Source organism: Pteropus alecto, unplaced genomic scaffold, assembly GCF_000325575.1.
Source record: "Pteropus alecto unplaced genomic scaffold, ASM32557v1 scaffold138, whole genome shotgun sequence".
Lineage (NCBI taxonomy): Eukaryota > Metazoa > Chordata > Mammalia > Chiroptera > Pteropodidae > Pteropus > Pteropus alecto.
Genome location: NW_006441525.1, coordinates 719,091 through 731,526, shown reverse-complemented (window position 1 = coordinate 731,526; position 12,436 = coordinate 719,091). Strand labels below are relative to the sequence as shown.

General features: G+C 33.5%; 1 protein-coding gene across 4 annotated transcripts in view; it reads left to right on the top strand.

The window, feature by feature from the left end:
• The window catches only part of ERCC6L2 (ERCC excision repair 6 like 2), a 118,157-nt gene that overhangs the window by 56,228 nt on the left and 49,493 nt on the right, over window positions 1-12,436 (top strand). For all 4 annotated transcript variants that reach the window (XM_025051663.1, XM_025051664.1, XM_006918812.3 and 1 more), the window contains 2 exons: window positions 2,947-3,042; window positions 6,871-6,970. In XM_025051663.1, the coding sequence (XP_024907431.1) occupies window positions 2,947-3,042; window positions 6,871-6,970 (196 nt within the window). The remainder of the gene's footprint in view (window positions 1-2,946; window positions 3,043-6,870; window positions 6,971-12,436) is intronic.

Below are 12,436 nucleotides of genomic sequence, written 5' to 3'. Positions count from 1 at the left end.
TTCATGCCATCTTCATTCTTGGTGTGCACCCTCGTTTTACTGGAGAATATCTCAAGTAACTTTGTAAGTCAGGCTATGTAGAAAGTAAATTTTCTGCATCTTCAACTATCAGAAAATGTCTTCTATGTGCCTTCTCACTTAATTGCTACTTTGACCAACTATAGATTTCTAGATTGAAAATAATTTCCTCTGAGATTTTGGAAGGTATTAAAGCATTGTTTTCTGATATTTAATGTTGCTGAATAGATATCTGAAGCAAATCTGATTCTCATTCCTCTTTGAGAACTCTTTAAAAAGTTTCTCTTCATTTGTGGCATTCTGAAATTTCATAGTGATATTTGAGTCTTGGTGTGGGTCTTTGTTCATTTCTTGTGCTGGGCACAGTTTGAAGGCTTGTATTCTTTTTCAACTCTGGAAAATTTTCTTTGATTATTTCTTTGACAGTGGCTTCTCTTCCATTTTCTCTGGTATCTCTCTTTCTGTCTCATGCCAGGTTGTCAGATTTTAGCGCTTCAAATCTCTCTCACAATATGTGTTTTTATCTTTTTGCTCGATATTCTGAGAAATGTCATTTAACAGTTTTATTTATTATTTTATTTGAAATAATTTTTTGTCTAAAATTTTTCTTGCTTTCTAAGTTATTGTGCTCCAAATCCTTTGTTTTCCGAATCTTTATTCTGTAACATCAATACCTTAAAGCCTAGCTTTCCATAAATATCTCATTCAGTTAACTATCTTTAAGGGTCATCTGGCATTTTTCCTTGGATTGGGATTTTTATTGGAATCACTGATTTTATAAGTGACTTTGAGGAAAATTGGTATTTTTATATCTAGCCTTCCTATCCATAATATCTCTACATTTATTTAGGTTTTCTCAGAATCATTCTTTAAATGAATATTTCATTTGACCCTTTATAACAGTTAATACATAACAATAAAAATTTATCGAAGGCATTTTTTGTGGAATATTAAGATATGGTTAAATATACTTTTTGATGTACTGATTTGACATAAGAATAGAATGTAGAGGACCTAAGGAATGAATAACCTGAATGCTCATTATGGATCTAAGATACCAGTTCTCAGCTTGAAGAGGTCTGTATTTTATTTTATTACTTAAAGAGTAGGACTTTGCTGTTAGTCATATAAGAACAGAGTTACAGATTTTAAAGTTTAAGATTCTGAGTTGCCTTATCATCAAACAGAATCATCTTATCTCTAGGAATAAGAGTTTAGAAATTTTTTTTTCTTTGAAAGGAGCTTTGCCTCTGCTTAACTCAGCCAATCTTCAGTAATAATTTCAGAATCTCTTAGAAGATCTCCACCTAAACTGGTAGAGGCCTTCCTGTGGCTCATATAGGGCATCTGCAGTAAATTCATGTCAAACTTTATTGACAAGAAACTAACTAGAACACTTGGTTAGATTTATTTTTGGTGTTGTTGTTTGTTAGAAAATATTTCTTAATTTTCCATTTTATTTTAGTTATGTCTCGTTGATTTTTCATATGATAATCTAATTATATAATCTTATGAACCTTGTCGCTTCAATTTTTTTCCCATCACAATATTAGAGAAACTTTTAACTTCTCTTTACTTTGTGTCTAAGTCCCAACCACTCCTATAATTTACTCATTTTTTATCCTTTCTAAAACTTTCTCCCTGTCCCACCTCCCTCTTTGAGTTCAAGTCTCTGTGATATCTTTATACTGTTACCTCTAAAAAGTAATTTTCCAAAGGATAAAATTCAATTTCTATTGGACACTAAACTCTAAGTCAGGGTACTTTGGGTTTGTCAAGCAATATATAGGTGCCTCTATTCCAATACGATGAATCATAGTTTGAAAGGCTCTTGAGAAAAAATCGTTTTGTATTTCTCTTACCTTTATTTCAGAAAACTATATCAATTTGAGATTTCCTAGATCTTAGTATGACTTGTAATTTTTTATTGTATGCTGGACATTTCTAGTATTATGTTATAAGACTTTACAGCCACATAGGGATGGAAATCCATGTTTTCTGCTTGGCCTCTGTTGATTTCCTGAGAGTGAGGTGATTTATTACTATTTCTGCACAGCCTTCACTGACACTACAGAGGGGGACCTGTTTATCACTATGCAGAAATGAAAGTCCTAGCTCCTCAATCAGTCTTCTTTGACATCACCCCAGCAGAGATGAAAGATATCTCATTACATTCAACAAGGGTGGAAATTTGGTCATCTCACTCAGCCATTACTGACCAGGTTGAGGGTGGACCACAGATTTTTTCTGTGGTTTGCAGGAATAGGCTGGTTGTTTGTTTGTTTGTTTGTTTGTTTTTCTCTTAAAAGGCTGCACCTTTCCTGGTTCTTTGGCTAAAGGAAGAAGATTTTATTGGGGCTTTTTTTGTCTGTGACTATTGGTATTTCCAGTTCACTGACTTCTCCAGAACCCAGTCTGGGCTATTTTAGGCAAATTTAGCCAGGAAACTCACTGCCATATCATTCCTTATGTCTTATAGTTCCTAGCCAGTCTAGATTCTCTCTACATTTCAGAGGCTTAGGTTTATTTTATATATAATGTCCAGGGTTTTGTAGCTGCACTTAAGAATAAGGAGAAGTGCATCTATTTCTGACTTGATTTCTTTGAAATGAGTATATTACTTTATTTAGCTAAAATATACTAACAATTTTTAAAACTTAAGAAAATCTTACAGAAATCATATTTTAGTATAACCAGCACAGTCTATTTACATGGACCTAATGGTCAAATTTTTTAGGGATATTCTAGAGTAGTATACTTCATAGCTATTTCATTTGTGGTATATTTGTGTTTCAATCACCTTACTTTTATGCTATTGATGCAATATTGCATTGATTCAGTTATAGAAACCTGGCACAATTGAGTTACAGAGCAACAATTTTTTTTTTTTTTTTTGCTGTTTTAATGTGCTCTTTCTGTTTCCTCCAGGGCTGGTGGGCTAGGCCTCAATTTTGTTGGTGCCAATGTTGTTGTATTGTTTGATCCTACTTGGAATCCAGCCAATGATCTTCAAGCCATTGACAGGTATAATACTGACAAAATTTAAAATGACCTGCAAATATTTTTAATCTAAACATTCTCCTGAGTTGTTTAGGTTGCTTATCATATGACTGTGATTAGAAGATAGGGAAAGCCTTGTAAAAAGTTTCTATTTGAGGTAGCCATGAACTTCTGAATCCAATTGGTAGGCTGATAATAGCCATTTATTTTCCATTCACCTCAAAATCCCATTATTATGACAGAATCGATTTAAGAAAAAAGGATAAATCTACAGTACTTCAGGAAAATAGGAAAGGTCACTACTTAATAGTAGATCAGAAGTTTTGAGAAACTCCTGGAAGAGAGAAGGCAAACAGAATCTCCGTGATGAAGGAACCAGGATTGAAAAAACACAATCCAAAGTCGACAGGAGAGCACTGAGAAATTTTATGTGTGGGGTCAGCACCTATAGGATGTGGGAGTAGACCAGAGTGCATCCTTCTGGGAAATTAACAAATGATCTCATTCTAAAACAAATTCCTTTTCTACATCTTATACACACAAAGGAGTTGGCTTTTAACAGGCTTTCCTTGATTAAAGCTGAAAGAATCATTTCATAAATTTTACAAATAAGTGGAGAATCTGACTGACAAATGGGACCAGATCATAAGCAGAGCTGAACCTGAAATAATCCTAGTTCTTCACAGGACACAAAAAAAGGAGAATGATCAAATAGACCTGTGTACCTTCATGGAAACCCTGACTAACTTTCCTGTACAAGCCACCCAGTTCATCATTTGTAATTATGAATAGAAAGTTAAGAATTACAAGACATTTTAATAAATCAGTAGTATGAAAGAAAAGAGTCAAGGCGAAAAACAGATCCTGAAGGAAATAAAATAAGAACACCTTGAAAAAAAGTGCATGGAAAATAAAAATAGAAATTCTTAGCGACTAAAACTATTGCCAAAACAAAATTACTTAATAGATGTTATGAATAATAATGTGGAGAGGATTAAAAGTGGAAATTGTTCTGGAAAATAAAAGAAATGAGTATAAATAATGACTTGAGCAGGAGAGAAAACATACATAGACATATCTTGGTGATATTTCTAAGATCCAAAGGTAAAGAGAAGGGCTAAAAGATGCCAGAGTGAGAAAGAGGAAGAGAAAACTTTTTATAAAAACATAGACAAAGACAGTAAAACAGTTTATCAACAAAGAAATGAGAATCACACTTATTTCTGCAGATCGGACTTTGAAGAACAAACTTTTAATCTGCATTATAGGATTCTAGAAAACAGGAGTCGTCAAAGTGACAATATTCATATGACTGAAAGAAAATGATGGTATGATCAGTGGCTAAAATATCAATATGTGAGGGCAAAATAAAGCAACCGTCGATGTCCAGTAACTGAAAAATGTATTACTCATGGTCTGAAAACATTATTTAAGGGCGTACTCCAACAAAAGAAATATTATTCAAATACATTTGGAAATCTACACGAAGACCTTTTTTCTAGAAGAATTATAAAGTATTTACATTGACTAAAGATGAAGTGAAAACATAATCAAATCATCTTAGAAGAAACTGAAAAGATAGTCAAAGATTTACAACTTTATAAAGGATTTAAGCCCAGTTTTGTGCATTTTTTTTAATGGAGATATTTTGTTTATTTTTTAATGCTATACAAATAAATATCAAAAATACTTACTGATCACTGAGCACTTATAAGATGTCCCGTTAGATGCCATAGCAGTCAAAGCCAATCAGATGTAGATTTTGTCCTTACAGAAATTAAAATCATCCATTACTATCTGCTGATAAATATAATTTAGCTTATAATACACTATTATTAAGATAACCCCACTTATAATACACATAATACTATGCTGGGTATAAAACAAAGCAAATTAGCCTTAGTTCTTTAATTGGTAGTAAGAATAAGGACAAAGAAATAACAGCAGCATTTATTGCATGTTTACTGTGAGCCAGAAACTGTTCTAAGCACTTTCTATGGATTATCTCAGTTAATACTTTGAATATCCTTATGGAATAGGCACTATTATACCAATTTCACATATGAGGAAATTGAGGCACACCAAACTTAAGTAATTTGCTCAAATTCACAGCCAATAATTGGCGTGTCAGGATCTGCATCCACGCAATCCGACTGCAGAGCCTTCGTGTTTAACTGGCCTCTGGCCACTGTCAAGAAAAATGGTCAAATGAAAATCACAGAAAAAGATCAGGCATTTTTCTTTGTCTTATGATATTTGTTGTAATTTTGTTCTATTTCATCTAGGCCATCAAGACCTAATATCTTATTTATCCTAGTATTCCCAATGAAGCACAGTGCTGTGGAACTCAATGAACATTAGCTGACAATAAAACTAAATGAACAACATTCCTCTCTCTTTCCCGCTCCTTTCATTGAGTCTGGTGGGAGGAACCAAGAAAAGAAATGAAGATCTTGACCTCCATACTATATAACAATTTCTCAACACTTGTCTCTACATAGTAAAAGCCCTATCATGTAATGTATCTGCTTTATGTACCAAAAAATTATTGAAACATAGGTCCAAAGTAACATGTATTTAAGGCTTTCTCTAAAAAGGTTAAAGAATAAATATTCTGGCAGAATCTATCTCATCCACCAAACAATTGGCTGAGCATATACCCAAAAGACTTTTTAGATACATTTTTTTAGAGGCCAAATTCATTGTGGTAGAGAAAGTGATTATGAGTCCCTCTGTATGCAGGCTGCAGGACAAAATTGACAATACAGTAACTTAGCCCTCTCTGTGCTGTGTCAGGAGCCCCCATACTCCTCTGGTGGTGTAAGATTTTCAGAACCCCAAGATGCCCTCTAGTAAACCTCTTCTCTGTAAAGGGGAATAGGTAAATGAGGCAGAGGGAACACCAACTATAACAACATAGAGTAACTTTACAAGGTCAAAATTAAATGTCCCCCAAATTGTAACATTTTCAAGCATGAAGCAGTATGGCCTTGCCCCTGATCCCCCTGGCGACTGTAACAGGTATTTAGAAGCAGATGACCTCATTCAGAGCATCCAATAAAACCTCCACCTGGGAGAAGCTGCAGGGACTAGACCCATGGTTAACCAGTGTGGTGAGTCAGGTTAGAGTTTTAATTAGCACTGTGGTTCCTATCAAAACATCTAAGGTACTAGTCAACTGAGTGATTCAGTCCGACAGACCCCATGGAAATCTCTGGATGGGGGCTATAAATCTGTAGTACTATAGGCTTGCCAGTTGATTAACTGCTTTTCCTCAGGTTTTTTTTTTTTAAGTTTCAACAAACTGCACATAGTTAAGTGTACAATTAATAAGTTTTTATACATGTATACAACCATCACTGCAATAAAGATAATAAACATATCCCTCCTCCCCAAATTTTTCTTTGTGCCACTTTGTAATCCACCCCTCCTTATCCTTCTCAGGCCCCTATTCCCAGGTAACCACTGATATGCTTTCTATCATAGATTACTTTGCATTTTTGAGAGTTTTATATAAATGGAATCATTTCGGAACATTCATAAGTTTAAGCAAAGAAAAATCTGAATTTGGGAAAAGTTTTTGGGCACTGAAAGGTGATGTTTATAACAGAAATGAAGTTGATATGTACATTTTTCTATAATACTTTTGTCTTCTATGACTGATCTTTTTATATGAATTTCTATTTTGTATTATTATTAAATAGTATATATAACAATTTAAACGTAAAGCTTTTCTTTTTAAATTAATTAAAATTTTACTAAGGTTCCATTTTTATTTTACAAAAGATATTGCCTGCATCCAAAGTTGTTTCACTTGATTTTTGTTTGTTTTTTATTTTAATCTTTTTGCAGAGCATATAGGATTGGGCAGTGCAGGGATGTCAAAGTGTTTAGGCTGATATCCTTGGGAACTGTGGAGGAGATCATGTATTTACGACAAGTATATAAGCAGGTAAATATATTTCTCTTTTTCTAATTAAAAAGTAAACATTTCTCTATTTTCAAAAATTAGGAATAAATTTGTGTAAAAATATATTTTTAATTTTACTCTATAATATGGAATTTAATAAGAGTATGAAATATACTCTAGAATACACTTCTATAAAACAGATTATTTCTTAGGTTCATTGAATTGTAGAGCCGAAAGTTTCTTAGAGCAGTACTTCTTAAACTTTAATATGCACAGGAATCACTTGGGGATCTTTAAAATACAAATTCTGATTTAGTAGGTCTGGGTGGAGCCCAAGCAAGATTCTGCATTTTTAACAAGCTCCAAGGAGTGTAAACATACTAGTCTGTAGACCACAATTAGAGTAGCAAGGTTAGTTTACCATATTGTGGGCCAAGGCATGGTATGCCACAGATGGGATACAGGTGCCCTGAGACATTGATCCCACAACTCTGGGCAGCAAGATTACCTAAGCCAGCTTTCAACCTTGAGTAACAACCTCTGTTTACTCCAGATGTTCATGTTACCATTTTCTGTATGTGCCATACTTAAGAGGAGTGGAGAGAAATGCCTTAGAGATATCTAATGCAACTATTTCATGTAGTACATAATGAAACTGGGACACAGCCACTCCAGAAAATGGAATTATAGGAATGGAACTCAAGTGCCCTAACTACTCTGCTTGTGCTTTTAGTATTTATCTAAAATTGCATTAATTCTTTAATATCTTTAAGTGTATCAATTACTATTCCATTTATGTCTTTAAATAAACAAAATTTATTTAGTTTATAACTGCTCACTTGAGAAGATCTGGAATGAGGTTCAAGTTTAATTATAAATGTTAAATTTGAATTACTCCCTATATATTGAGTTGGCATCTCTTTAAGAGCAAACATCTGCCACATGTGGTGGTAGTTAACCTAAGAATGATCCAATCTTAAATTAATGCTGTTTTCTTAATTCTAAAAATAGAATTGTACACAGAAGTTTTTGTTTTTTTCTTAAAGCGTTTAGCTCTGTAAGAAGCCTTTCATCTTTTTGTTCCTTGGTATAACACAACTACTTAAAAGTTATTTTTAAACATATTTAACCAATCTTGGAAAAAAGTAGGGTATTATTTTTTCAACTTAGGAGCAGTTCTTTAGAATACTATCTTAGCCTTATCACAAGTAAGAATCTTCAATCATACAGTAATTTTTCTCAATCTCATTACTATATACATGCATATATATATGTATATCCTTTTTAACTATTCATCTGACTCTATAATGAAATAAAATTGCCTGTTATATAATGTATATAATAATATGTAATAAGGCTTACGAAGAGGATAATTTGTTTTCAGAACTTTGTATGATCTAGTTACTGATTAAAATATTCTTTAAATGCATGCCACTTAGGGAAGATTCAGCCATACAACTCGGTAGACACAAATAAAGATAAGATGACAATCATGTGAGGAAAAGGCATTAAATATGATTAAAAGATTGATTGGAGTTTGAACCAACAGTACATATGGTGTACGCCCTCTAGCCACCCAAGTGTTTCTCAAATCTTCTGGGGAAAAAAAAATTCAAAAATGACATTAAAAAAAAAAAAGCTATAAACATGTTAGAAAGCAAGACAAGAATAGTTTTCTCTATGGCCCAGAAATTAAAAAGAACCCTGAAAAACAAAAAGCAATTGAGATCAGATTAGAAATAGAAACCAAGTTAAACTCAGTCAGGAAAAGGCTACCAAAAAAAGTAGGTGTAACTTCTTGATATTCTAAACTTAGAGTCATCAGATAATAAAAATATAAAGGAGCGTTGGAATAACTGCGGTACTCCCTCTTTAGGCTAGTTTAACCCTTACAATCTTATCCCATTGAACCAAATTGCAGCCAACAGAGGTATCTTCTCTCAAGTAGGAACACTAATTAGAAATACTGAAAGCAATGAAGCAAGACAGAGCTCTAAATTTTTGCTGAATACAAGAAGAAAGTTCCACCTATTGCCCAGAAAATTAAATACTTACACCTCCCTGACTTTGAATAATCACTTTAGTAGGCTGAGATAAGCACATAAGATAAATGAAGACAGATAAATACCCAACAAAAATCATTATTGAACAGTTTAGGAAAATAAACACTGAAAATGGCACTCAAAGATATCAAGGCCTAATCCCTGGAACCTGTAAATGTTACTTTATATGGGAAAAAGGGTCTTTGCAGATTTGATTAAATGAATGATTTGTAGATGGGGAGATTAGCCTGGATTATCCCTGTGAGCTCTAAATCACAATTGTCCTTGTAAGAAAGAAGCAAAGAGAAATCTGACAGGACAGAAGACAAGGGACTGTTACCACAGAGGCAGAGATAGGAGTGATGTACTCGCAAACTAAGGAATGCGGGCAGCCACCAAAAGCTGAGAGGAGAGGGATGATTTCTCCCCTAGAGCCTGGAGAGAGCATGGCCCTGCCAAAATCTTAATTTCAGCCCAGTGATACTACTTTCAGACTTCTGGCCTCCAGGCTGTAAGAGAATAAATTTCTGTTTTATTAAGCCACCAAGTTTATGATAATGTTACAAGAGCCACAGGAACTAATACAGGCACTCAACAAAAGAATTAACATCAGAGAAGACAATAGAAGAGAGTAAAAGAGATTTTAAAGGAAATATAAATAATGTATTCAAAAGATAAGTGAGATTGTAGGACCCTGGAAACAAGAACAGTACTAGGAAAGGAATCCACCAGAGATCCAAAAGATGAAAAATTCCAGAGGTAGGCTGAGTAGCCAAGAGTTTTCATCTAAATAGCCAAGCAATTCTAGATTACAGAGCAAAAAGACAGAGCTAGAATACACGTTAGAAAAGTTACCATAAGTGAAGGCTAGATCTACAAGTTCCAGTATCAATCTTATAGTTGAATAAGGGAACAGAAGAAAGAGAAAGGAAGAAGCCCCAAATAAACAAAGAAACATGTAAAAAGTAGAAAACAAGTCTATGATTTATATGGGCCCACCAAGTGCTAAATAGGATGAATGAAAATAGGTCCACACTTAAACCATCTTTCTATAATTGTAAAACACCAAGATAAAGTGAAAAAATTATTTAAATTTCTATAGATAAACTTTCTGGAGAGAAAAAAAATTATGTACAATAATACTAGAATTAGATGGACATGTAATTTCTTATTGGTGATACTTAGGAACAATAACTTCAAATGAGGGAAAATGATAGTTCTGTATTATCAAAGAAAATAAATTTTTAATTCAAAACTTTCCACAAAGAAAGATCCTAGCATAGAAGACTTCAGCAGTGAATTCTATCAAGCATTTAATATTCTTTTTGGAAACAAGAAGAGGGAACACTTACAACTTATTGTAGAAAGATAAAAGAATCCTGATACCAAAACTTGACAAAGATGTTACAAAAACAGACCAATATCTCTCGTTAACATAAATATAAAAATCTTTAACAAAGCCTCTGTTAGAAGTTGAATTGTGCACCCCCGCAAAAGATATGTTGACGTTTTAACCCCTGATGCCCAAAATGGGATCTTATTTAGAAGTAGGGTCTTCACAGATGTAATCAAGTTAAAATAAGGTTATACTGCATTAGGATGGGCTCTAATCCAATGTCTGACATCTTTAGTGGAGGGAAATTTGGATACAGACAGACACAGAGAGAGAACACCGTGTGACAAGGGAAGCCAATATTGGAGTGATGTGGCTGCAAGCCAAAGAACACTAAGGATTGCCAGCAACCACCAGAAGATAGGAAGAGGAAAGGAAGGATTTTCCATTAGAACCTTCAAAGAGAGCATGGCCCTGCCAACATCTTTATTTCAGACTGCTAGCTCCCACAATTGTGAGAGAATAAGTTTCTGCATTTTTAAGCTACCCAGTTTGTGATACTGTGTTATATAGCAGCCTCGGCTAATGGAGTCTCTAAGGCGAATACTGTAAATTCTACTACAATTTTTTTTTTTAATGAAACTTCTATATGACAGAGTAGGAGGAAATATTTATATATTTTACAAAGGATTAGTATCTACAACTTATAAAGAACTCCCACAAAACAAAAAAGACTGTGATTAGATACTTCACTAAAGAAAAAATACACATAGTTAACACATTTATGAAAAGATGCTTAACCACAATCGTAATCTAGAAATACATAATGAAATAAGATTGTGTTCTGTACATTCTGCCAAACACTTTTTGTTTTGTGAGGTTTTTGTTTGTTTATTTTTTAATTTTTTTATGGAGGTAGGGGGATAGGTATTGTTCTTTGTTGGTGGGGGTATTACAAAGAGGCACTCATATTTTGAAAATACAACTTGGTAAATTTATTTTACAGGCTAATTTAAGAGCATTTTAAAACACAGTGCCTTCTCCCTATCTACCTGACACAAATGCTCTCACATATGCATAGTGAAGGATGACAAGGATTTATATTCAGTGTTGTTAGTATTTGTTTAAAAATTGAAAAAAGAAACAGTCTAAGTGCCCAATAGTAACAGAATAATTACATAAATTTTGATACACCATATTATAGAATACTCTGCAGCAACAACAAAAAAGTTATAGTCTGAGCAAATGTACTAATATGGTAAGATCTGTAAGATTTTTAAGTGGAGCAAAAAAAATTAACTTGCAGAACAAGTATATCAATTGTTTATGCATAAAACTACTTCTCTTTGTATGTGTAAATAACTCTAACTGCATTAACAGAGATCTAGGAGGATACACCTAAACATTACACTGTTGGTTAGAGTGATAAGGGATGATCTGTATTGTTTAAGGGGTACTTCCATTTTGTTATGTTTTCTTTGTACTCGTTGAGATCAGACATGCAGGTATTTTATACTTTTTTAAAATAAAAACATCACTTATATAGCAGCTGTACTCCTTCAGGTTTGGAACATTGCATGTAATCTAAAGATTGGCATTCAGAAATTTATCTTTTATATTTATATAATTTTATTTAGGAATAGGTTTGTATTTACAGAAGAGTTGCAAGAACAGCACAGAGAACTTCCAATTGTCTTCACCCAGATTCCCCAGTTGTTAACATTTTACCACATTTGTTTTCTCTTTCTCTCAGCTATAATCTTTATATTTTTTTATTTTATATTTATTTACTTAAATTAGTTTCAAGTATATAGTACATTGGTTAGACATCTATATAGTTCATAAAACAATCCCCCCAATTACTCCCTCCCTCCCTTGATCCTCCACCGAGCCATCATATTAATGCTAACTGCATTCCCTCTGCCGTGCTCCCCATCCCCGTGACCAACTATCAACTATTAATTTGTACATTTTTAACCCTTCACCCCATTCTCCCAGCCCCCCCAACTTTCTGTCCATCACCAAATTGTCCACTGTATTTGTGAGTCTGTTTTTGATTAGTTTGTTCTTTTTGTTCCTTAGATTCCACAGATAAGTGAAGTCACATGCTATTTGTCTATCTCTGTCTGACTT